The following is a 26,502-nucleotide window of genomic DNA, read 5'->3' as shown; positions in this document are numbered from 1 at the left end:
CTCTGGGTAATGTTCTCATGCATACATAGACATGCATGCATGCGTACATACAGTTTTAGTTTTGGCATTTGTAAGTGTTTATTCTATTTTTGAAGTTTGAGGTTGGCTGTTGGCTGTGAAAACTGTCAGGTTTTTAAGATGAATTTTTGTTTTTTTTCTAGAGTAGTACATTTGACTATATACAAGTAGAACTCTTCCATCCGGTAACTTGAGTTATTAGTTAAATAAACTAAATACCTCTGGAGCATAGTTGGCATCTCGGGGAGATGAGTTGGCATGATGGGGAGGAGGAGTAGCTATTTATGTCAGTGACAGGCTGGAGAGTATGGAACTCTATCTGGGGACAGGCGATGAGCCAACAGAGAGCTTGTGGGTCAGAGTCAAAGGGAGAACATCGAAGGGGGACATCACTGTGGGGATCTGTTACAGGCCGCCTGATCGGGAGGACTCTGTGGATGAAGCGCTCTATAGACAGGTGGGAGCAGCCTCACGCTCGCAGGCCCTTGTCCTCATGGGGGACTTCAACCATCCTGACATCTGTTAGAGGGACGGTACGGCCCAGCAGAAGCAATCCAGGAGGTTCATCAATTGTGTGGAAGATGACTTCCTCCTGCAAGTGATAGAGGAGCTGACAAGGAGAGGTGCCATGCTTGACCTCATGGTCACCAACAGGGAGGGGCTGGTTGGAAATGTGATGCTTCAGGGCAGGGGGGCCCAAGACTGCTGGTTGATACTCAAGGATCACCTGCTCCAAGCTCAGGAGTGTTGTGTCCCAACTAGAAGGAAGTGCAGCAGGAGGGCCAAGAGACCTCCATGGATGGATAAGGAGTTGCTGAGGAAACTTAGAGGGGAAAAAAGCAGCTTATAAAAGGTGGAAGCGAGGACAGGCAGCCTGGGAAGAATACAGGGATGTTGTCTGGGAAGCTAGGGATCGGGTCAGGAAAGCTAAGGCCCAGTTAGAATTGAGTCTGGCAAAGGATGTGAAAGAAAAAAGGAAGGGCTTCTGTAGGTATGTAGCAAACAAAAGACAGACTAGGGATAATGTGGGCCCTTGCCAGAAGCTACCAGGAGAACTGGCTGCCCTGGATTTGGAGAAGGCTGAGGTTCTCAGTGACTTCTTTGCCTCAGTCTTCACTGGCAAATGCTCTGACCACACTGCCCAAGCCTTGGAAGGCAGATGCAAGGACTGTGAGAATGAAGCCCACTGTAGGAGAGGATCAGGTTTGAGACCATCTTAAGAACCTGAATGTGCACAAGTGAAGTTCCCGATGACTGGAAAATGGGAAATATATCCCCCATTTTCAAGAAGGGGGAAAAAGGAAGACCCAGGGAACTACAGACCAGTCAGTCTCACCTCTGTGCCTGGCAAAATCTTCACTAGGGACTGTAGTGATAGGACAAGGGGTAACAGGTTCAAACTTAAACAGGGGAAGTTTAGGTTAGGTATAAGGAAGAAGTTCTTTCCAGTGAGCGTGCTGAGGTGCTGGAACAGGTTGCCCAAGGAAGTTGTGAATTCTCCATCCCTGGTAGTGTTCAAGGCCAGGTTGGACGAAGTCTTGGGTGACATGGGTGACGTGTGGTGTCCCTGCCCATGGCAGGGGGTTGGAACTAGGTGATCTTAAGGTCCTTTCCAACCCACACCATTCTATGATTCTATGATCTCCCTTTGCCCACTCCTCTACTCCTCCAACAAACCAATTGGCCAACGCAAAGGTAGCAGTAAGAGGTGGGCTTTTGCATGCCTGTGAGGTTGAGAAGGTTTATGTGTACTCCCAAAGCCAGGGGCTTTGAGCAAGGAAAGCTTGAGGCATGATGCTACATGAAAAATAAGTTTCATGAATCAAGTAAAAGGTGTCTTCACTTTGCAACCCCTTTCTTTTGATGCAAAAAATTATCTAGATCTTCCAAACAAAGTTATATTTTCAAGTTTGACAGTTAAGGAGGGACCACTGAAGTCTCACTCAGTGAAACATAGACTCCTTGTGGCATATTAAATACTCGTCAGAATATAGCTGCACCTTACCTAGTTAGTGCTATGCATGATGTTTGCAATGGGTCCTGAAAGCAGTACTGCACGTAGCTCAGCATTAGCCCAGCCTCATGAATTTAGTTAAAAATGGCCTCTTGCATGTATAGTGATTTCTTTTCTCTTTTTCTTTTTTTTTTCACCCCCCAAAAGTAGTCTTTGTTAGCCCATCTGTTTGTGCTCGCCACAATTTTATATAGAATCATAGAATGGCTTGGTTATATCACACCTTATTAGTCGTGGTGCTTTTCAGTGTAATGTTGAGTAGCATGAAACCCAGCATAGAAGGGCATAGTGATCTCATTTGTGCTTGCTGCTCTTCAAGCAGTGTTGGATCCAGTATATACAGTGATCTGTTCAATCTATTCATTTTCTGTACTGTTGCATATAGCATGTAGGTATTGTTAATTTGACAAATGCCAATTTAGGAAAGTGGAATGTTATGTACTATATTGTATTTAAATAATTCATCTGAAGAAAAGTGGTATGTTTTGTTTATCTGGGAGAAAAACTGCCTACTCTGCAGCAGCTGTGCTTTGGGGACTGGGAGAGATTCTACAGTGTTAGAATGAAGGAGGAATGGAGAAAAATAGCTTGAAAAGTTTTAATACTAGTGATTCCATGTATTAGTCTTTCTGCAACATTGGTCATTATGCCCATAGGAGAATTAAAAACTTAGTTTTAACTATTTTTATTTTTTTATTTAATTTTTCTATCTGAAAAAAAAAAAAATATAAAATTGTGCCTTTTTTTTTTTTTTTAAGACAAGAGACAAATAAAAGAACACATCATAAAGACACATAAAATGTATGCAAAAGGCATGGTTAGAAACTAATTTTCTCCCTGCTATGTTTTATAAAGCACAGAGGGCATTTATTGTAGTTTAGGTGCCAAGAAATGAGAACAAAATAAAAACATTCAACAGAACATTCAACAACATGCAATCATTCTTATTCTTTGCAAGGGAGGTACTGAATTGTAAAAATTCAACAGAACTAAAATATTTTGGGATTTTTTTACATTGATAAAAATCTATTCTTGGTAGTTACAATTCCAGTAAAAAAAAAAAAATTGGAGGAATGATAAATTTTAGGTTTCAGGGTTTACCTGTTTGAGATTGGGATATCGCAGTGGATTAGTAAGTGTCACACACTTTTCCTGCAGTGTTTCTTTTAGTACTATCCTTTGAAGCATGTTGGAGACATGACAGATGAGAAGATAAGTCTGATCTCATATGTATCCAGTGAAGCTCTCTAGTGCCATTAAAGAGCACGGTTGTAATTTTTACACAAGTTAGCCTTTTTATAGTATGATATTAATGTGAACTTGAGCGCAGTGCAACATTCAGATCCACTAACTATCATGTTGCTGGTTTATAACATTCTTTCCTTTTTTAAATGTTAAATGTAACCTGTGGATAAGCAGCTGCTTTCCCTTTCCAAAGTAGGCTGAACTGAATCATCTCACTATTTCAGCTGCAGACTGGAAAAATAACAGAAGTCCAAGCTGATGCTAATGCCAGTGGTGACTCTGGTTGTAGACATCCCCTCACTGTGCTTTGGTTTGATCCCACACACTTGTGCACTGTAGGCAGTGTGCAAATGGAGACTTTAACATTACAGTCTAGAGTAGATTACTTTTTGGTTTTAACATCAGCATAAGAGTTACTGTAAGTCCTCAGAGTACCCAGGTATGTCTCATCTCTTCGTGGGTAGAATATCAGAACACTTGCCTCAATACATGATGCTCATACTTTTCCCACTGTGCTTTGATAACGCCTAGTGATCTTGGATTTGCAAAAGAGCCCTTTTGTTTCGTGAAAGAAGGAATTAAGGTGTGAGGTGGGGGGGGTGGTGAAAAATAAAGCTGTCTCAGGCTGTTCTTAAGAAGGGTTCTCATTCTAAAATGGTTAGGCTTTTAGTTACCTTTTCCTAAGTCTTGGAGAAAATGGGGGTTTTTGGAGAGACACCTATCTTCTAGTATGGCAGCACTATATTGTAAGAGGCTGAAGTGAACAACGAGCTGGTGAGTTCTGAAATGTTAAGAGCATAGTATGTGATTTTATTTAAAGCATGCTATATAAAGCGTGCGGATTCAGAATGAAGATTGATTTTTTTTTTTTTTTTAATTTGTTTTTTTTTCTGTCAGGTCAGGGACTGCAGCTGATGTGAAGTGAGGATTAGTAGGTGGTGAAAGACTCAGTAGGTACAGGTCCGGTGGCTTCTGTTTGGCTCACCAGGAGAGCAGAGAAAGTCAAGGGAGACAAGGAGAAAATTAACGTGACCAAGGTGATGAGCTAGGAGAGTTATGTTGATGACTTTATGCGTGGATATAAGAAAGAGCTGATTTACATTTGTTAAGGCCAGAATCAAAAATCTTACAGTAGTTGAGCTGCAAGACTGGCAGTCTGGACAGATTGGTAGGAAAGGCTCTGTCTCTTATTGTGTATAGGGAGGTGCAGCAAGATTTATAGCTATGGCCAGACTGTGGTAGCCCACAGGGAATTCACAGCTGGATGTTTTTGGCATGAACCACAGGATTATGAATTTACCCCCAACTGTTCAAGAAAGGAGAAAACTTTCCCTCTTTTGGGGGGAGTGGAAGAGAAAGGAAGAAGACCAAAGGAGAGGACTTCTGTCTTTGTGGTGTTAAGGGGTTTTTTTACTATTGTTTTTGCTGACATGTCTATCATTTATATATATGTGTTTGTATATATATGTCTTATATATATATACATCATATATATCTGCAAGGACGTGACTAGAAGCGGACAGATTGGGTGAATTGTGAAGCAGCAGAGATAAGTTGAGGAAGTTGGCAGAAACAAATGTGTATGTGGACAAGATATTTCAAAAATAAGGTGCAGAGATACTCCTTTAAAATATTCAGAGTGAGTGAGGTGAATTTTTTAAAAGGATGATCTGAGAAAGAATGAGAAGAGTTGTCAAAATGGTGTGTAAACCATTGGATTGCAGGATGTCAAACAGTCTTGTAACTGTCATCAACTAAGGTATCTCATTGCTGAGGCTCATCAGGTTTGACAAGGCAAATAATATAAAATTTGTGAAAAGTACTTAGATGAGGTATTTTCAGTGCCAGTGGTCCGTCTGTACAATTTTCCCAATGCAGATACTATTGAAATCTCTTGTAGTTGGTTCTACTTTGCTCTTTTTAATTGCAGTTGCACCTGCTCTAGTAAGAGAATTAGCAGTTTGCAGGAAGTGATGGGAGTTTGTCAATGAGGTACCTTCAAACTAAATACTAAAGTACTGCTGTGTTTGTAACTGTCAGTCTTGCAGGCTTGAGGTGTTGATCATCTGAGTAAATGCTCAGATATTTGTGTTCAGGGGTTTTCTTCAGAAGGTTAAAAATAAAGATGGGGACCTTGAGTGCATGTGTTAGTCTGCTGGTGGAGGAGCGTTGGTCAAAATTAATGAAATTAATTAATTCAATGCAATTGAATAAAGAGAATCTGCATCCTGCAGTGTGAATTGAGGTGATCGAGAGTTAAAAGCCCGTCAGAGATAAGCATCAGAGTTGTCACGTAAACCGCTTAATAAACGGAGTAATGCACACTGGAACCTTTACAGAGCTTTGGACCTTCAAGTGTCAAAATAATGCTATTGCAATTATAGGCAGCTTTTTGATAAAACCGACTTTGGAATATACAGATGGAATTCCCTCCTCCCCAAGTGTTTCCGCACGAAATCTTCATGCAAATGCATAGTTCTGAGGCATAACCTCCTGTGCCTTATTCTAAATCAATTAGCTTTTCTATAATCATCTGCTCTTTTAAGGTTGCTAAGCAATCGTCAGTGTAATATTCATTTTTAACCAGCAAAGCTGTGACCCACCCTCCAGTTATTTTCTTAAAAGTAGTTACCAGCAGTGCAGTTGCAGAAGCTGATAGATACCTCCTTTGGTGAAGGTTCCACCTCCTGAGTATGAAATTATCACATCTTCTTGCACCTCCACTTAGTTTCTCAGATACAATCGTGTATCAACATATTGAACCATAGGTGCCTGTGCTTGCTCCAACCCTGGTTTCTTAACAAGTCCTAGACAGTTTATAGCATTACTGTAAACACATCTAATGGGGGGGGGGCGGGAACCCCTACTGCCTGTTGCTGTGGGGAATGCCTACATTCTCCTGTTTTCTGGTGATGGCTGATTTAATTTGTTTGAGTGGAAGGAGGCTCTGCTCACTTTTGCCAACTTGGTTTTACGCTCCCGGCAGTAAAACCTCTTCAGTCTGCTAGGCTGAAGAATATGCACATTAACACACACACAAACATGCACAGAGTGTTCCGGTCCTGTCTGCCATGTTTGTTCCTGATGGATCCTGAGTTCAGAGGTTTATAGTGAGCAGATAGGGAGCTTGTTCAGGGACAGAGGTCTTTTTTTCTGTATTAAAAAGGAAAATGCTACATTTTTCCTATTCACAACCTTCCTAATGCCTACTATTACAATTTTTTCAGCTACTAGTTGGTCTAGTAGATCTCAGCTGAGCAAATAGCACAATATGCCGCAAAGAGGAAAAAGGTCTACCTACAGTAGACCATGATAGGCTCCTCTTCTGCATCATTGCCATGTAAATGTTTGACGTACTTAAATCTTGACTTTGCTAGAGTAAAACAACATAATGAAAATTTTCTTTTGTAATGAAGGGCATGCAGACATTAGCTTGGCGTTTTTAGAAAGTCACATTTATGTTGTCTCTTGTTTCAGGTTCTACACGTTGCTGGTGCTGTCCACTGCTCTTTTTGGAAGGCCTCCTTTCAAGAATGTAATTGTGAATGGCCTTGTTCTTGCCAGGTTGGTATGTCAGTCCTTTCCTGAACAGATTTTTAGTTGACAAATATTTCAGATAAGTCCCTGCAAATTGTAAATTAAATCTGAAACGGGCTTTGGAGCTGTTAAGACTTGTCAGGGAGATATTGGTGTTACAGAAGGTAAGAGCCACCTGAGAGCCTGCGGTCTACACATCTCAGCTACCTGCTACACTAGGTTCTTTCCAGCAGGATCAATCTTTCCTAGAGAGAAAGAAAATGAGTAACAAGTCAAAATAGGAAAGACTAGGAAATAACTGATACCTGTTATGCAGAGTAAAGGGGATTATAAATGTAGTTTTAGATGCAATTTTAAGTAAGTTAATTATACTCGTTTCCATTTATTTTCAAATAAAGCTTTGCCAGTTGGCTGGAGCAACTGATTCGGAACAAGTGCATCTTCCCTCAGCTTTGGTAGGAAAGACAAATTTCCTGCTGAGATTTGTAAACTGGGAGCCTCTTGGGTTGTTTTGTGGGGTTTTTTTGATTTTGTTTTCAGTTGCTCTCATGGGCTCAACAGTCATATTGAAAGGATGTGCTAATATCTAGTTGTGTCTGTGCTACCAAGAACAAAATAGGACAGAAAAATTAAGTGGGATTTGAAGGGCCTTTTTTCCTTATCCACGTATTACAATAATTCTGGGAACTTATGCCTACATTCTCATTTTTTTCTAGTGATGGCCAAAAAATGAGCAAAAGGAAGAAGAATTACCCAGATCCAATGAGTATTGTAAATAGTTATGGAGCTGATGCACTAAGGTAGGATTTCTTTAATTAACGTACAATCTGATATGTTGGATTTCTGTTCACAGCAGACACGTACCAGGAGTCCTTGCAGGGTGTTGACAGTTGTTGGTAGGAAGAAAGTTAAGTTTGAAATTTTAGACTACTATGGCAGTGAAGTAGCTGAAAGAGTGGATGACTTAAAAGAACTGTCAGTAGTTACAGTGCCTGGACTTTCTATACCCTTGACTTATCTTCCTCAAGGCTGGTAACAACCAAAGCTGCTGTGCTGACTTGGAAGCCTTTTGTCAGAAAGTGTGTGTCCACTTGGTGCAGAATACTTCCACTGAGGCCAGCACTGTCTGCTGTCGCAGCTAATAGTCTCAGCTGACCCAGTGAAAATTTGTGTAACCTCTTTTGAGTACAATACTATTAACTTGCTGTTAAATCATTATTTTAGGAAAGGATTAGTGTATAATGCACAGAAATGTTTGTTTGATGCTTATACTATACGTTTCCTAAAGAGAAAGTGTTTCTTTTTAGTTGGTGAAAGTTTATAATATGTACCTAATAGTAGTGAAACCAGAAAAGCAGAAGTGGAGCAGCCTTATGTGTGTATATATAAGTTGTATATATACAAGTTGTGTGTGTGTGTTTTATTTTTTTTTATATATATATATATATATATCTCTTGTATATGTATATTTTATAGAAGAGATAGATATATCTCGTCCTGGCCAAACAGAGATTAAACACACTTCAAGTGCTTAATTAAAATTATACTAACTTAGACCTCATAGCAGCCCTCCAGTATCTGAAGGGCGCCTACAAGGATGCTGAAGAGGGACTCTTCATCAGGGACAATAGTGATAGGACAAAGAGTAATGGGTTTAAACTTAAACAGGGGGAGTTCAGGTTAGATATAAAGTTCTTTACTGTGAGGGTGGTGAGGCACTGGAACAGGTTGCCCAAAGAAGTGGTAAATGCCCCATCCCTGGCAGTGTTCAAGGCCAGTTTGGGCAGAGCCTTGAGCGACATGGTCTAGTGTGAGGTGTCCTTGCCCATGGCAGGGGGTTGGAACTGGATGATCTTAAGGTCCTTGCCAACCCTAACCATTCTATGATTATATGGAAAGACAAGTAAAGTGCCTGATAAAAGAGGAGTTCTATCAATTTAATTACATCTAGTGATATTACTCATTGGGCAGAACATAAAAACTTTCTCAAATCAAGCCAGTATTACCAAGTTTTCTAACAACATATGAGAAACCTCCTTTTTGTGTCTCTAAAGCAGCAGTCTGTGGCATTATGTTGTTTCTTCTGCATTTTAAGAACAGATTGGGAGGAGAAGGTAACACATGACATCTAACAGGAACACTTACCTCGGGATATATGAAAGTAAAAGGCTTGTAAATACTATGACCAGTAAATTCTCTTTCTGACGTACTTCAGCTTTGACAGCTATCCAACTCAAGTCACAGGTCTTAGCAATATCAAAATATAACTGGTTTTGACAATTCTTGCAGATTTCACACAGGATTCAAGTTTCGTGACATCTGAAGTTGGGTTATTCGATTTACTGTGCTGTTATTTCTTCTCTTTGCCCTTTCCATTCAATTCTGTATTCATTTAAACAATTTACACCTATATTTTCTGCTATCTATTTATCAAGCTACTGCTAAGAAGACTTCAAAGTTATAGTTTAAAAAAAATAAAATATATGTACTGCAAAAGCTAAAGTAACTCTGCAGGGAAATAGTGCCAAGCTAAAAAACTCAGTAGTAGCTTTTTCTATAAACAGAACACATTAAGTGCTTCAGTGAATAAGCAGAGACAAGTGAATCGCAGAGCTCCTTCCATAAATGAACCTAGTCTGCAATGCTTTTTGCTCTCTATGTGGGTGTATGTATAAATAAATGTGACATTAAAGAATGAGTACACAGGAAGAAAAATGAATTAGCTTTTAGAAATCAAAAAAACATGAATAATGAAAGTGTAACTTCTAGTGTTTGAGATTTTTTTTGTTTGTTTTCTAGAAAAAGGCAGATTTTTTCCAGCAGAGACATCATCTGTGATTTAAAAATCTCCAATATGAGTTACTCCAACCCTTTTCACCCACATTGTTGCAGCTACCAATTCACTGATATTCTGCTAATCCACCCTGGTTATTTGTAAAGAACAGTCTTGATCAAATTTAAGAAATCTACCCAACTCTCCATTGTAAACATATATGAGAAGATGAATTATTAGGTCTTTAAAATGCTAAAGCTTGAAATAATAAGGAGTTTCACATCTACTTCTTTTCATTACCTAGAACATCCAACCAGCATCTTTCTGAAATAAACCAAAAACCCCGGTACACTAAGCTTTCATTCAGCCCAATCATTACCATGTATAATTGTAACATACAATTCAAATGTGTGATAGTTGAAGGTTTTCTTATATATAGCAAGAATTACAGCGCTCTTGAGAAATGTGCAAGTAGTGTACTCCCACAGTTATTAAAATGTCTTTATTGTACCTTTATCTCAAGATGCCACTTCATGCATGTAGTTAGTGCATCTAGCCAAAATACTAGGTGTCTGCATAATTGCATTTATATCACAAATCACAGAACAGTTAGGGTTGGAAAGGACGTTGAGATCAGTTCCAACCCCCTGCCACGGGCAAGGACGCCTCACACCAGACCATGTCACTCAAGGCTCTGTCCAACCTGGCCTTGAACACTGCCAGGGATGGGGCGTTTACCACTTCTTTGGGCAACCTGTTCCAGTGCCTCACCACGCTCACAGTAAAGAACTTCTTCTTTATATCTAATCTGAACTTCCCCTGTTTAAGTTGAACCCATCACCCCTTGTCCTATCACTACAGTCCCTGATGAAGAGTCCCTCTCCTGCATCCTTGTAGGCCCCCTGCAGATACTGGAAGGCTGCTATGATAAGTGTAAATATCTTTGCATTGGAATAATTCAGGGAATTACTATTCTTTTAACATTTACATATTGTAAGACAGTGTAGGGCTTACACAACAACAACAACCAAACAAAAAAAACCCCAACCAGCACCTCCCTCTCCCCAGAAACAAACAAAACCAAACCCCCACAAAACCAAAACTGTAGCCTTAGAGAGCTACTTCAGTCATTTAGTTCAATTGCTCATGCAAAGAACTATTTTAAGAAGACTTCTGATAGATTTTTAAGTGAGTGCTGCTGAGGTGGGTGCAATTAGGGGATTGCAATTAGCAATTTAGGGGATCCTTCATTGCTCTGATTAGTTAGCGTTGCAGCCTCCTCAGGAGGAAAGCAGTGGAGGGAATTTTTGAAGTGGTTGTTATTCTGGGTAAGTCCCAAACTGGTAGAAGGCCTGGAGTATCCTGGTGTATTCTGGGGCCAGACTAGCTCCTGTATTCAGAGCAAGGTTATGTTTGACTTCTGAAATAAAGAATAATAAGCATACAAATAAGTGTGATGGGAGGTTTAGTTTAAATATATACTTATCAATTCTAGTTTCATTTAAGGACTTATTCATTATCATGCTTAATTGTTCTGTACTCTTCCAAATGCATAACTTCAATTCAGATATAATATTTAAGATTTTTTTTTCTCCCCAGTACAGTACTGAAAATGCCTGTTTCTGTGCTGCATTACTGTCTGTTTACTCTGGCAACTCTATTTTTCTGTATTCTTTTTTACGCAAGAAGCCCTCTCCTGAAGAATTTATGGTCTCATATTCTTGAATGTGCTGTGTTAAACCCCATTGAGATTTTAAAGCCTCCTAAAGGAAGTCCTTGTAAAGATGTATTAGTTTAGAATCATGATTTTAAAAGCTGATGAAATGTGACAAAATGAGTAACTAAATTTCTATTGAGAAATACATCAATCTTTAAAATAAGAAAATGTTTAGTTTTCATATTTGGAAAATTAAATGAAGTGTATCTTAATCAAGTTTATATTCAATTTTTTTTTGATGCCTGGGTAATACCTGCTTTCTTTTTGAGTTAACTTGCTAGATACATTTTTTTTTTCTCTGCAGTCAGAATTTTTGTTTAAGGAAGAAGATGGGATGAAGTATAAAGATGATTCTTTGCAAACTCAGAGCTAGCAAGGAAGCCGGGGACGTGTCTGTCTTTGTGAAATGAGGAACATATAGCTTGAGAGAGACTGACCCTAGGGGCATCTCCCTAGACGGGGTGGGTTTCATGTACAGATGAACTTCTTTGGCTGACGTGGGTCTGATTCTGCGAGGGGCTGCTGCTGGTACAGTAGTCAGCATCACCTGAGTCCTCTGCTGTGCTCTGTCAGCTGTTTCAGGAGCTGAGGCACATTTGTATTGATTGGAGGTACATCCTTTGTTCTCTTTCGGGGCTGTTTTTCCTTTAAAAACATTAATTTCTGCTCTTTGATTTTGGTCTGCCTGTTTTGCCTTGCTCCTTAGCCCTGTGTTTGTAATGGGTGCAGAGCTTTTTATAAGTGAGGAAATGAGCTAGATGGAATAGAAAGGTACTTTTTCATTGTGAAGGAGTTCAAAATATTACCAAAGCAATAGGTGCCATTCTAAAGAGCATGGAATCCCAGACTAGTTTGGGTTGGAAGGGACCTTAAAGCTCATTTAGTTCCAACTCCCTGCCATGGGCAGGAACACCTTCTTCTAGACCTGGTTACTCAAAGCCTCTTTCAGCCCAGCCTACTAATTCCATGCACCCACTGCTTGTTTTATACTGTGATAGCATCCGAGCATGTGTTATCATTTCAATTAACTTCTAGAGTAAAAAGGAAAAAAAAAAATTCAAATTCTATAAGCAGCATCATAAAAATAGCCCTGTCCACTAGGAAGTATATTCATGTTCAGTATGTTACATGCTTACAATGCTGTCTTCTTCAGAATTCTTAGTGTGAAACTGTTCTCTTGGGTATCTGTCTCTTGCTGTGCAGCTCTCTAGGGTTTACTGTACATTTAAGTGCATTTCTATTGGTATATGTAGTTTTAAGCTGTTGAGTACTGTGTTCTTATTTTGCAGGTTATACCTGATCAATTCTCCTGTGGTAAGAGCAGAAAACTTGAGATTTAAAGAGGAAGGAGTAAGGGATATACTGAAGGATGTCTTCCTGCCCTGGTACAATGCATATCGCTTTCTTGTTCAGAATGTTCAGATCCTGCAACATAAGGTACAGATCTCTTGAGTGTGGAAAAGCAAAGTGAAAGGGGCTTTGTGCTTTTTCCACTGTCAGAGTGAACTAGCATTGTAGAGAAATTTAGTTTGGAAGAGAGGTTTGGACTCTGACTCTGGAGGTCATCTGATCTTTACCTCCTTGTTCAAAGCAAGGCTGACATCAAAGTTAGGTCAGGTTGTATATATTTGTTGTGAATTTCTATGGTGTTTGCTGTTTGTATCCTGTTTTATACAGCTATAACCACCCTGCCTCTTTCTCTCCTTGACGAAGCTTATGCTATAGAAAAGAGGATTGTAAGGTAGGGGTCTGTCAAGACATAACAGCTATCCTTTCTTAGATTAGGCCGCTCTTGATTCCATCTTATTTGAGATAGATGTGATGTTATTGCATCTATTGATAGGGACTTCGAGTTTGTGGGGTTAATACATACTAAGCAATTATTTGCTGCCAGTCACCTTGCTAGGAACACCAGTTAAAAGCCAGATACCATGTGTGCTTGAGGGAATCCTTCTGAAATGTCCATACTAAGCCTTGTTGGTTTATTACCAATTCTTATCAGTGATTGTGTAGTAGCTTGGAGGCAGCAGGTGTCACTAATACTGCCTTGAGTGCTGCTGCTGCTTTTTCTTTGCCACTGCCCCATGCTGTGTAGTCAGGAATGGCTATATGGCGGGAAGGATGCCATCAGAGGACATTGCTTAACAGCATACAGACCTAACACAAGTGAAACTGCAAATAAGTAATGAAAAGAAAGCTATTTTCAGTATTGGCTGCTGTGACGATTTCTTGAGCTAACTCATTTACTGTAACTTTAATTATGAATCTGCATAAAAATGTTTAACTTGGGAATACTCGATACTGAATACATTAGCAGCAGCCAGAAGATTGTCGTCTTTAACATGACAGTTAATTTTTCTTAAAGTTAAATTTAAATACAACTTCGGGGGGTGAGGGGAAGAAATGGAATGGGAAGAAAGGCAAATCATCATAAAAGCAATAACGCTTTAGACTTGAAGATTACACTTGACGTCTGCTAAAAAATGCTGAGTGACTGACATGAGTTTCTATGCTTTCAAAATGAAAGCAAGATTGAAATTTCTTTCTGATAGTAAATTTTCATTTAAATTGAATATTTTATGTGTATATTGTATAGTTTCTGTTGAGACCAATTTTAATCTTCCATCTGAGATTAATGATAGAAGGTTATCACTTCTTAGTGCAGACTTACATGGAAGAATGTGAACTAAGTGAAAAAGTTCAAACCTTGTACTACACAAGAAATTACAGTAGGAGCCTAATCACTGTGGAAAGATGAAGCAGTAAAGGCATTCAGTAAATGGTACAGTAAATGGCTGAATTAAATAAATGGTTTCATCTTTTTAACAACACCTTTTGGGAAGAAAGTCTGGTAACTTGAGATCCTAATATTTAAGAAATCTTTTCTTAGGATCCCTAGACAGCATTCATCAGGCAAACTTACTCACTGCCCAAAAATATACTTCAGGTTTTCCTATTTGAATTATCTAAAGTGCTTTGCAGCTTTTTGCTGTCATCTCATTAAATCTTGCAAGATCAGCCAAGTTGGAGATGGGAGACCCCAGTGGAAAATGCAGGTGCCTGAGCAGATAGTTTTGGTAATTCAGCAGAAGTAATTTTTCTTTCTAAATAGGTTGTGAAACCATTCCTATGCACCATATTAGGCAAAAGAATGTGCTATTGGAGGTGATAGTGCTAGATTTCATGCAGAGGCTTAAACAACTTTTTCATTGTATTCCGCCTCCTGCAAGAGAGAAGCTACAATCCCAGTGTTGTGGATGAAGTCTAATAATAATCTTACGCTTGCTGTAATTACCGCAGTAACTAGTTGGTTGAATGATTGCTGACCTCACACTGGGATTGCTGCTCTTCTGGGTGTGCAGATGCATTTCTTTACTAAGAATCTTGTTCTTTAAACTACATAAGTGGTCGCATCATTACTGGGTCGAGTAATCTCAAGAGACTTTTTTCATTTGGACTCTGGGGGAAAGGCAGGTCCAAAGACTCCTATAACCAGGTGTTAAATACTGTTAATAAATCTAAAAAAAATTAAACCTCCTGTTTTCAACTAGTCATAAGAACATGCACATGGAAAAGAGTCACACTGTCAGTCAGGCACTGACAAGTGTGGCTACTTGTGGTCTTGCTTGCAATTTCTCGGATGGGTGCAAACATCAGTGTTCTGGAAAGCAACAAAATGCACTATATGCATTTTGGGTGCTGAAAGATTCCACCTGTTTTTTTAGGTTATGTTTTTCTATGTTTTAATCTGTGGAAATTGCCACATGTTCTTAACAATAACTACAATCTTCATGTGCCCTTTTCCCAAATACAATTCATCTTCATAGTACCTTTTCTGTAAATGCTTTGGCTACTCCTAGATGAAGGAGTTAGGTATGTTTGGGAGTGCTGGCCTGTGTCTGGAAGCTGTGGCTTACACTGCAAACGATGAGAGAATGACTGCATATTGTTGTGTGCTGTACTTCTCTCTACCTGGTTTAACAGATCCAAATAACTGGCCTCCTTTGTAGTTGAAGGTATAGTGTGGTGAAATCATCAGCAGTGGGAGTCAGGTTTTCCTTAGCTGCTTCTCTGACATACACGCTTCTGGAATTTCATGTTCTTTCCTAGGAAACCAGTGTAATACAGTGAAGGTGACAAAATACTAGCGGCTGACAGGTGGTTTGATATAGAGGTTTGAATATATACCCATATGACTTGAAAAATGTGTTTTGTGTTTTTATGTTGATGATAGGATGAGGGACGAGAATTCCTTTACAATGAGAATACAGTTAAGGAGAGCAATAACATCATGGATAAATGGATTCTTTCTTTCACCCAATCACTCATTCAGTTCTTCAAAGCTGAAATGGCAGGTATGCACTTTTGGTCGGGTGTGTGTGCAGGTGTTTCATTTTTGATGAGAGAACTAGCCATTTCATCCAGAGGTTTACAGGTTCCTCATGAGATTTACAGTTCAGATAAAAGGAAAGAAATCTTTAACCAGCTACCACAATACATGGAATGCTGCTTTCATGTTTGTTAATACAGATTTTGCTGTTGTTCTTCATGAGACTTCAAAAAGTGATAAAGCTTTTTTTTTTTTGTCATGGCTAATCCTATGAGCTCAGTGATGTAGCTTATTGCTGTAACATCTTAAGTGCTTGGAGCAATTAACAGTATTATAATAGTAACTGAAAGCAGTGAAAAGGAAGCCAAATAGAATTTGGGGAAGCTGTAAAAAAGGATAAAATGGGCAGTGCTCAAGCCGGCTAAATAAAATAAGTTTGAGAGGTACATGAGCATAGGGAATAATTTTTTCCCGAGCATAGTTCTATTAATGTGGTTTATGAATAAACAAACAACCCCGAAAGCCAGTGATATTAAGTTGGCCTTGGAAGAATTTTTAGAAGCCTTCCACAGATGTGTTTGGGCTTGAGGAAGGAAGGTATTAGCGGGAAGATGGATAATGAGGAAACTGCTAAATGCCAGGTCTGAGTTTGAGGGCACAGGACAGTCCTCCACTGCTTCAGTCATTTCTGTATTCCCCCTTCTTAGACTGGCATGATGTTGACTCTCACCAAAGACCACTAAGATGAGTTTGTCTTGCTGCAGTGTTTATCCAGGTCATTTTGGTAATAACAAAATAATTCAGGTGAGGTCATCTAAGAACATTTCATTAAAGGAAGAAAGAATCCTCAAGCTACCAAAACCTGGAATATGATAAAAGCTGTGCGTTGTTGATGAAAATGTGACTTCATCCTAGAAGTTTTGTGCTTGAAATTCAATGGTGGTGCAGGAGTTTCATGTGTTGCCACACAGTTAATATGCAGAGCCTATGCAAGTTTATGTGCTGCAGGTAAAGAGGAAAACCTTTGAGGGATAGTGGAAAACTCATTTGTGAATGTGTACCTGGGATCTTGGATTAGTGCATGGTTTAAACAGAAACAGTATTTGCAGGAAGATGAGTATGGGGCTAGAAACTTGAATGCTCTGGTTTTCTAAGAGGAAGATGAAGCTAATAAAAAGGGTTGTGTCAGCTGACATCTTTACATAGCAAGAAGAAAATGCTTGCTGGAAAATGACAGTGTAAAGACTTTCAAGACTCCGGGGTTGGTGTTGAATGCTATTGTCTTCTGTTAGATAAATATAACATGATGATGAATGACACATCGTATTTGGAAGTGATTAATAAACATTTTTTCAATTTATTTTTCTGCATACGCTCTGAATCCAGTCAGACAGGTATTGGTGAGATGCAGTAAATTTGTATATGGTGACATGATACTCGTGCTATGGCTTGAAGTAGCAAAAATGCTAGTAAGAGGCAAGGGGAGATGAAAAAATAGTAAATATGCAGAAGCTGTTGTAGATGTGGCACGATGCAAGCAAAAATAAATGATTGCCAAGTAATGCCATGCAACTCTTACTGCAAGGCACATAAAATGATTTGTTGTCTCTGCTATGTGTAAAACACTGCTGAGGCAGTAGTGCTGTGGGGATGTTTGGGCTCTATCTGTCAAAGGAATGGCACAGTCTGCACTGTAATGTGCTCTCCTTGCAACTGTGTGTGTGACCAAGAACACATAGGTTTGAAACTCTAAATTTCAAGGAGATGCCACTGACCAGAAAAATGTTGCAATTGAGCTTAGCTTCTTCCATTTAATCAAGTGCATTTTATAGTGGAGCTACATTTTACACCGATTTCCTGCCTCTAGAAAAAAGTTACCATTAAGGAACATTTATGTTAATTCTGCCTCAGTTTCTGCTAGTAGCTTGAATAGCCAGCAGTATTTCAGCCTGCATGGAGTCCCTGTCAGTTTGGTATTGACCTCTCTTGAATAGACTGAGGGTGGGAAAGGCAATGTACCTGTGCACGCTCCCAACTTTGGGATGCTTTAGAGAGCCTAGGAAAACTTCAGAAAGGTATAACAACCCTCTGCTAATCCTGGCCTGGGAGAGCTTTTGACTTCCTAGAATGTATGCAATTGGACAAGAGGACACAAGAAGTATCAGAAAGCAGTGTCACCTCAGTTATTCATGGAAAACTGCAACAGTTAAATGTGTTGAAACCATACGTGTGTGTTTGTAAGAGGTTTTGCTGTGGCGTGGTATCTCTGGTTTAATAGGTGCCCAAAACTGGAGCTGCAAAACATGGTCTCTTCAGAACTGTTGGGTAGGTGTGCCCCAATAACCTCTTCAGCAGCTGCTGGTACAGCTACCTTAGCTTCACTTTGATAGTAACACCCTTATCCATGTGAATTATTAGCTATTAAGTAGTAGTATAGTTTCTCCACTCAACCTCATCTTTTACAATGGAAACTTTCAGGAATTGGGCCCTTTGATAAACCGGGCAAGCACTAAAATATCAGGAGGATATTAGGGAAAGTAATAGGGCAAACAATCCTTTGTGTTTTAAGGGGGGATTAAAATTCTGTATTTAAAAACAGTAAACTGAAAGCAGTGTGTGTCTGTGTTTGTGTGTTTCTATGTACATACCATGGCTTTTTCTTGAGTCATGAAATAGTGAGATTTCACCATTTGGTTTATGAACCAAGATTACAGCTATTGAGGAGAGAAATGCATGTTTCCAGGCTAACTTAGTGTATCTTTAACAAGAGATTCATCCCTGAAGGGTGTGTTTTTGAGGTTTTTTGTTTGGTTTTAACAAGTCTCCCAACTAGATAATGCATAGCTAGAAGAGAGCTGGGAATTTTTAAGCAATACAAATTCCCACATTATTTATGTCTTCCCCACCATGCCATGAATCTTCTGAGCATTTCCTTTTTAGGTTTAAATACCAGTACTTTGCCTTTAAAAACACTTCTATTTTAGAAAATGCAGTGAAAAATGTCGTCGAGCTTTTCAAACAAAGATCCATTTTATTCAGTAGCTGCTTGATTAATGAAACTGATTCAGAATAGAGATCAAAAAGCTCTTTGCTTTTAAAGATGTTATACACAGGTTTTTCCTTCAAAAATGGAGACCTATTTAAGGTCCATCCCCCCCCAGTTCTCTCACGAGCAACTGAAATTTGTTTTCCCAGTTGCATAGTGATGCTTGTGGTGACCTTCTTTTTCTGTGTTGGCAGTCCTCCATGACTTGAAGTTACACAGAACTTGAAAATGCAGCTATGTTTATCTTCTTACCTCGTCAGGCTTGCTGTTACTTTACATTCTTTTAGCCTTACTGTGTTACTTAGAAAAATAAAGATTGCAATTAACTGAGGGAGAATTGATTGAAATAGGTGTCTCGTTTTAAATCTGGCCAACAAGAAAGACAGTGTTGGCAGTAATTAATAAAATTTCATTGTATGATTCTACAATGATTTCTCTTAAACTTCTAGTGACTTGGCTGTATTTACAGCATGTGCAAATCTAGGATTTGCCAAATCCTTTGCGATTAATAGTCTCTTATCCGCTATCCTCTTTATGAGTCAGATAAAAGCATAAGGCTTCCATAATGCTTGTCTGTGTAGGATTAGGGAAGCAATTTGGTGGTGGATGTATTTGTCTTGAGGTATGAGAATTGATGACATTTGCAATTTCAAAATACAGTTTTAACATAATAGTATGTCTGGTTGCTTTTTTGATCTTACATACGTGCTTCTGCTCAAGTTCTATGTTGAACACCAGAGCTGCAATCTTTAAGTGAGGAGCTTGTTGCAGAGGGCAAATATTAACTGCAGTAAATACTTTTCCTTGTAGCTTACCGGCTGTACACTGTAGTCCCTCGATTAGTGAAGTTTGTTGATATTCTGACCAACTGGTATGTTAGAATGAATCGCAGAAGACTAAAGGTAGGTACCCACTTCTGCAGTCTTGTACTGTAAATAGAATCCTAGCAGTCTATGTTAATTTAATGCATAGCGGCTTCATAGCAGCTTGTGTTACACAAAATCTTTATGCTGCATTTTAAATTGTATCTGTTTGTACCTGGTAGCGGGAATGAGAAGTTAACTTTTATCCCCTCAACTTTGCTTTATGAGGAGAACCAGCTAAACAAAATGCCCAGTAATTCTGTTTCACTTGCTGGATGGGATCGAGCAAAATGAATACAGTTTGGAAAACCAGTTTATTACATTAAAATGGAAAATTTTTGAAGTTTATTGGCATGAGCTTACTTATCCTAAAATTGCAATTGCTGTTTTTTGTGATTTCTTCAAATAGGGCGAGAATGGGACTGAAGACTGCATTATGGCCTTGGAAACCTTGTTTAGTGTGTTGTTCTCCATGTGCAGACTTATGGTAAGGGAATTACAGCCTGCTGTAACTATCTGACGTTTTTAATGCAGCTAATTTAAAAGCATGCTTCTTTGTGTCGAAGTTGACGATAGAAACTAGGGGTACAGAGACTGAACATGTGGGGAGAAAAAAGCCATATCGCTACTGATTTCTGTAGCACAGTTCATTTTCTACCTTCCCCTTTTAGTTGCTTATCTGCCCTGTGGTACTGTAAAGGCCTACTGTATCACCTGACTGATAAAAAGACATGATTTTTATCTGATGTCTAAAAGTAACACGTAAATGTCAGGAAGGAGGTGAATAAGTAGCAGCAATTTCCTCATTTATTTCAGTCTGCATTTTGAATAACATCACAGTTCTGCACTGAAGACATAGTGTAAGCGTTGTTTTTGCTGAACTGTCCTTATGCAATTCATAAGTATTACTGATTCATAATGTACAATAAAGAAAAGATGATGATCGAGTGCAACATTACAGGCACCGTATACTCCATTTATCACTGAGCTGATGTACCAGAATCTGAAGACACTTATTGATCCAGCCTCAGTTCAGGAAAAGAATACTGAAAGCATCCACTACCTCATGCTTCCCCAAGTGAGGTAAGAGCCAGCTGCTGTGTGGGAAAACGGGGTTTTGGTTTGGTTGGGTTTTCGTTGTTTGGTTGTGGTTGTTTTGTTGGTATTCTTTTGCTTTGTGGGTTTTTTTTCTTTTCATGGAACAGTGCTCATTCACTTACTTGTGTTTAAAAATGTTTTGCATAACAAGAGAACAAGCTGCTTTAATGTGTGTATTCCTTTGCCTCAGGGAGAATTTTAGGGTGGTAGTTAGCACATTCTTTTCTATAAGCAAAAAAAGCTGAAGTTTTGATGAAGCTGTCATTAATGTTAGCCTCTTTGCTGCAGGATAGCATTTCCCTAGCAGTACACTTCACATCCTGCTCTGTGTTACCTGGGAATTTTCTTTTCCCTCCACCTTTAGGCAGTAGGCTTGTGCTAGGTTAAAGGATTGTAGATAGGAAGGAAAACAATTATGAAGAATACATGTACTCAGTTCATAATGTTTCCTTATGGTGGGCAAGGCATATCCTTTTTACTCTTCAAAATGTGCACTGACTTGAAGCTATAATGCCTACCTACGAAGGGCCCGAGAGGATTATAGAACTTCCTTGTAGGCCCTACGTTTGCAAGAACATGTGCATCCCCCTATCTCGAGGCCTTTCTTAGTGAATGCTGATGCCAGATCCCACGAGGATTGGAATTATTGTTTTGTGTCGACCACATATGGAGCCAGCAGATTGAGTTCTTTTGGCTTCAGGTCAAGAATTTAGACCATTGTCCAGAGATTGCCACTTCCTTGTAAGAGGATACATCATATGAGAGAGTGCTTTCCAGACGGATCGTTTCTTTGGATGCTGATGGGTGAGGTTTATTTTGTAAGTGCCAGGGTGTCTCAAAAGGGTTTGGATCCATGGTGGTTGTACTGGATGTATGCTCTGGGTTATCCATCGTATCAAGTCAACCCAGGTAGAACTTGGCAACTGGAGTTGGTTTGGACAGGGGTTTTTGTTGGTAGGGTTTTGTTTTGTTTTGGGTTTTTAATTTGATTTTTAATATTAAAGAGAGAGTGAGAGAGATGCTGGTATTACAGTAATCAGTCGCTCATTAGTGCCTTGATGCTACATTAAGTGGATTAAGTTAGGGCCTGCATTGCAGTCTAGTGTTGGTCACTGAATGGAAGAGAAGCAAAGTTTTCTTTTGCATTACAGCTCAGTTTGAAAACCCTTAAGGGCAAGGGAGCCGACCTTGATACTTTACATGCCTGCTCAAAAATGTAAACCTCCTAGTAATGGAGTTTCTTTTATGGGTACTATATCCTTTGAGGAAGGCGCTTTCTGATAGCTTTAATAGTGACAGTTATTGCAACAGGGAGTTTGAGACTGACATAATGACGGTGCTGATTTTCTGTTCCCTGGGAAAGTGCTGTAAAGAATATGTAATCAAAGAATGCAAAACTCATCAGTAAGCTATCAGAAATGGTTCTGAGCTCCTGTAGAATAGAGTGATGTAGGAGTAGTGAGCTATTTGCAGGAGCTCAGTTAATGCATGGGCTTAGCATGAGCATTTTAAAGTGGCTTAGTCACTTTTTATTCGTCGTAGTGCTAACTGACTTGCTGCTGCATCATGTAAACGTAAGATGTATTTGAGCAGCTTTCCTCTTTGTCTTGTACTTTGGATTTTTGTCTTCTACTAGTTTGTGTAATTTACTGGATCCCCTATGTATCAGTTGTGCCGTTTGTCAGATAAAAAGGTATGCTGTCAGATAAAAAGATATGTTTTCAGAACTCAGTTATTGTTGAAGTTTGAGAGTTTCATCTTGAGTTGCTAAACACAGCATTGCATTGTTGTTCGAATATTTTTCTGATAATTGCATAGGGACAACATTGTCAGTTAATAGACATTTTTTTGATGCAGTTACGTAAAATGCTACTCTAACGATATGATGGGTATGTGCAGATAAAGCTAAGGGACTTGACCACTTTCACAGCTGAACTTGACTCAATACTTGTGTTACAAATCCCACTGAGTTATTAGTATCAATCAGTTATTGGTTGCATTAAATTTTGTGGCTATGCATGCGGTCTGTGAAGATCATTCTCATTTTGTGGCTCCACAATGGTGTTAAGTAATGGCAAGTAATATTGAAATACTGCCACACTATACTATATTAATCTTTCTGGGAGCAAAATCTTATATCTCACAGTTTACATGATTTCAAGTTTTTGGAGGACCGTGCTGAAAGACTGGCTTTTGGAAGAAAAGCTTCAAAATAAGTAGTAACATCTTAATCAAAGCCCTAATGCAGAACACAGAGATGTTTTAGTTGTAAGTTTTGCTTTGCCAATCCTGCTTTTCTAGACAGTTCTTGTTGGATACATGGTTTTCATTCCAGTGCTTTTGCTACTTACAGCAAACAACTTGGTTCATTTTACTCTAAATTGTCTTTTGAACCTGTACCTCTGGTCTTGAGACGACACTTGTGTGGTTTTAAAGGAGCTGCTCAATTTATGCAGCTGCTCAAGAAATCAAGAAAACACCATTTTTGGAACTGTTGCCTGCTAGTATATTGGAAACAAGACCTGAATGTTGGCTTACTCAAAAAAAACCTCCATACAACTCATCCCTCCACCCCCAAAAAGGCACACACACACACCCCCCTCCGCAACCCTGCCTTGCCTCAAATTGGAAGGCTGTCAAAATGGTGAAGCCAGGAAAGATGGCAAAGCTGTCTAAAAATTCAAGCTAAAACATCTAGAATTCCTGGAAGAGTTTATAAATTGAGATCCAGTGAGTTGGTTGTTTAATAGTTATTTCATTGTCATTATAAGTATCCTATTTAAAGTATCTTCTTGTATCTTCTTAGAATATTATTAATGTAAATCTTACTTTTCATTGGCTATTAATAGAATAGGTAATATGACTCAGTCCATCATCTCCATCTTGTGAGAGATGTTAACAAAAGATGATTTAAAAATAACTCTGGTTTTTGTTTTCAGCGCATTATTTCCTCATCTTCTTCACAAAGAGAAGAAAAACCTGTTTGTTCATTTTTCAGATTGCTCCATCAGGGCATAATTGTGTCTCTTGTAGAAAATTTCAGAAAAGGGGGTAAAATGTTTTCAATCTGTGCAAACAGAATGAAATGAAGCAATATAATATTTCCTTTTTGATCTAGGGAGGATCTCATCGACAAAAAAATTGAAAGTGCCGTTTCTTGTTTGCAGTCTGTTATTGAGCTTGGACGAGTAATCAGGGACAGAAAGACCATTCCAGTAAAGGTTAGAGCTCTTTAACATCTCTTACCAATACATTGGGAATGTGCAATAGCTTTGTAACTTTGGGATAAGCCTGAGAAAATTGCATAATTAAGTTTGGAATAGCAAACAGAGTTCAACAATAAAAAAATTTCAAATAATAAATAATTTCTGAAGTTCTTCATTTTTAGTTGAAAGGACAAAAGTTTGTTTGTTTTCCTTCTCCCCAGTATCCTTTGAAAGAAGTAGTTGTTATCCATCAAGATCCAGAGGCTCTGGAAAGCATCAGATCTTTAGAGAAGTACGTACTTGAGGTAAGAACATCAGGAATGTGATGCTTAGCTGGATTGTGTTTATTGGTTACCTAAACAAACCAACCTCAAACCTTCCCTGTTGGTGTTATTAATAAGTCACTAGGTAAAATTAATTAGAGAGTTGTAATGAAAGAGGATGGCACTGGGTACTGTGCACAGAAATGAAGGTAAATGGGTTATGATCCTTTGTCAGTTGTAGTATTGAGAGATACTAAATTCCTCAAACTGACCACATGGGACTAAGAGGCTATTAGAAATGTTCTTGATCAGAGAAAGGAAAAAACCAGTTTCTGAATGAAAATAAGACAATAGTGTCAACTGCATGTTGTCCAAGAGATGGATTGCAAAATTTGTGATCTCCTTCAGGGCATTTTAACCAGTTTGACAGTGGAAGGATTGATGGAGATAAGGAGTTCCACATAAGGGAGACGAGGGGACCAGTCAAGGTTGTTGCAGGATGTTGTTTAGGAAATAAAATGTCAAATAAGTGTTAGTCTATCCAATTTCTTACACTCATCTGCTCTTGTATGCCACTGCAGTACTCCTGTAATGTGTGTCCATTAGAGAAATGCAGCCTGCCCTACTTTTAAATCTTTCGATAAAAGCCCCATCATTCAAAAAAGAAGTAACCCATCTTGGATTTTGGAGCTTAACTTGCCAAAATTGACTGCACTTTCTGCGTTTAGTCAGTCATGTAAAAATCCATAGTATTTCAAGAAGTGAAATGAAAGAGGAGTTTGTTCATAAATAAACTTCATTTATATGCTTATACTATATGCTTATACTATATATGCTTATACTATAAATAAATATTTTAAGCTTCAGTACTGCATTTCAGAAGCTGTAGTGAAGGCATGAAGCCTGTTACTTTTGCTTAAAAGACAGTAGAGTGGGCTTTTTTTTTCTAGTCCTTATGTTCAATTAAATTTCATTACAAATAGACTTTATATACATCTTTCACCTATATGATGTACAAGAGAAATCAAACAATAAGAGGGAATAGTGAGAAGGAAGTGTTTCAGCTACACTGATGAATATTGATGAGCCATGGTGTTTTTATTCTAAAAGAAAAGGGAGGGCAGAGGGAAGTTACTATGCCAGTTGCCTCTTTTCTAGGTGTTGGGACCTTCAAAACATCTTGCAAACCAGTGGTTCTTACTACGTGGGTTTGTCATGATCATGCCTTTGATGTTATGAGATATGCTGTGTGTCATTTCTCAGTGTTAGCAGCCTAGGGGTTTTATAATTGCTTTGCTGAACACGGGGTTAGAGGTAATGTCATCTCCATTGTAAGACGAGAAGCTTTTCAGAACCACTCTGAAAGGCAGTGAGGGAAGAAGGAAGACTGGTTAAGCAATGCTGTTCTTTCTGAACAGACTGAATTTCCTCTTGCTGCAGCCATCTCTTGTTGGGATTGATGATCAATTTTCACTCAGTTGTTCCATTGTGTTCCTTGGGGACATAAGCCATGACTTCATGTTTGTAACTGTATTTGTTTTGGGGAGGAAGGAATTGCATTTTGAATAGGAGCTCTTTGCTAGGAAAGCAGAATTCTAAAGGGACTGATTTGGTGTTGATGTTGGGCAGACTACATGCATTAGACTGAATATAAATTGGGGATTATTTCATGACAATAATTTCTGGGTATTAATCTGTCTGGATTTTCACATGAATCCTTCCCATATGCAATCTTGTTGTATTTGTGTGTGGCTCTTAATTCAATGAGGCAGAATATACACCAGCTTTTTTAACTCGGATGAGAACTGAAGGAGTGGTCTTGCAAAACAAAACACAGTTTTGTTTTGTTTGCTGTAGTAGTTCGGATGATCTTCTCCATTCAAGACCTGATAAGAAAGTTTCTGAGGAAGGGATACTAGCCTCAATGCAAGGTCCTTGATAGCAAAGTTAACTGCAGCACAATACAAAAACTAACAATTCCCCCAAAATACCAACTTCCTTAACTGTTACAAGAGATTTCATGTAGAAATCTTAATACAGTTTCTGAATGCCTGTGAAATACCAGCTTAGCCTTCTCATGTCTTGCCCTCTCAAATCTACGTTTGGCTCATTTAAACAGAGATTGTTTCAAAACTAGAAGGAAAAAAGATTTTGAACAGCAGTGTAGCAATTGAACAGCAATCTGAGCTGTTCGTGAAAGCCCTCCTTCCCTTCCCACCTGTGATAACACATCTGGAGAGGTGACCTGTAGAGTGTACTTTTCATTTTTCTCTGAAGTCTGCCTCTTCCTGTACTTTAACTGCTTGTAGCTCACTCAGAGATTACTGTTACAACTTAATTCTTGGTCCTATTTTACCTCCAGCATACTTCCCAGATACTGCCATATTAGTGT

At 38.9% G+C, this 26,502-nt stretch overlaps 1 protein-coding gene across 11 annotated transcripts in view; it reads left to right on the top strand.

Annotated features, from left to right (window-relative positions):
* Positions 1 to 26,502, top strand: part of IARS1 (isoleucyl-tRNA synthetase 1) — a 114,232-nt gene that overhangs the window by 61,574 nt on the left and 26,156 nt on the right. For all 11 annotated transcript variants that reach the window (XR_003993877.1, XM_030502278.1, XM_030502279.1 and 8 more), the window contains 9 exons: positions 6,755 to 6,841; positions 7,531 to 7,614; positions 12,594 to 12,741; positions 15,539 to 15,659; positions 19,491 to 19,582; positions 19,953 to 20,030; positions 20,505 to 20,626; positions 23,760 to 23,862; positions 24,069 to 24,152. Coding sequence is in view for 10 of the 11 variants with exons in the window: in XM_030502278.1 (XP_030358138.1) it covers positions 6,755 to 6,841; positions 7,531 to 7,614; positions 12,594 to 12,741; positions 15,539 to 15,659; positions 19,491 to 19,582; positions 19,953 to 20,030; positions 20,505 to 20,626; positions 23,760 to 23,862; positions 24,069 to 24,152 (919 nt within the window). In the remaining variant the exon portion in view is untranslated. The remainder of the gene's footprint in view (positions 1 to 6,754; positions 6,842 to 7,530; positions 7,615 to 12,593; positions 12,742 to 15,538; positions 15,660 to 19,490; positions 19,583 to 19,952; positions 20,031 to 20,504; positions 20,627 to 23,759; positions 23,863 to 24,068; positions 24,153 to 26,502) is intronic.

Source organism: Strigops habroptila, chromosome 11, assembly GCF_004027225.2.
Source record: "Strigops habroptila isolate Jane chromosome 11, bStrHab1.2.pri, whole genome shotgun sequence".
Taxonomy (NCBI): Eukaryota; Metazoa; Chordata; class Aves; order Psittaciformes; family Psittacidae; genus Strigops; species Strigops habroptila.
The sequence above is the reverse complement of the archived record's forward strand: the minus strand, read 5'-3'. Positions and strand labels throughout refer to the sequence as shown.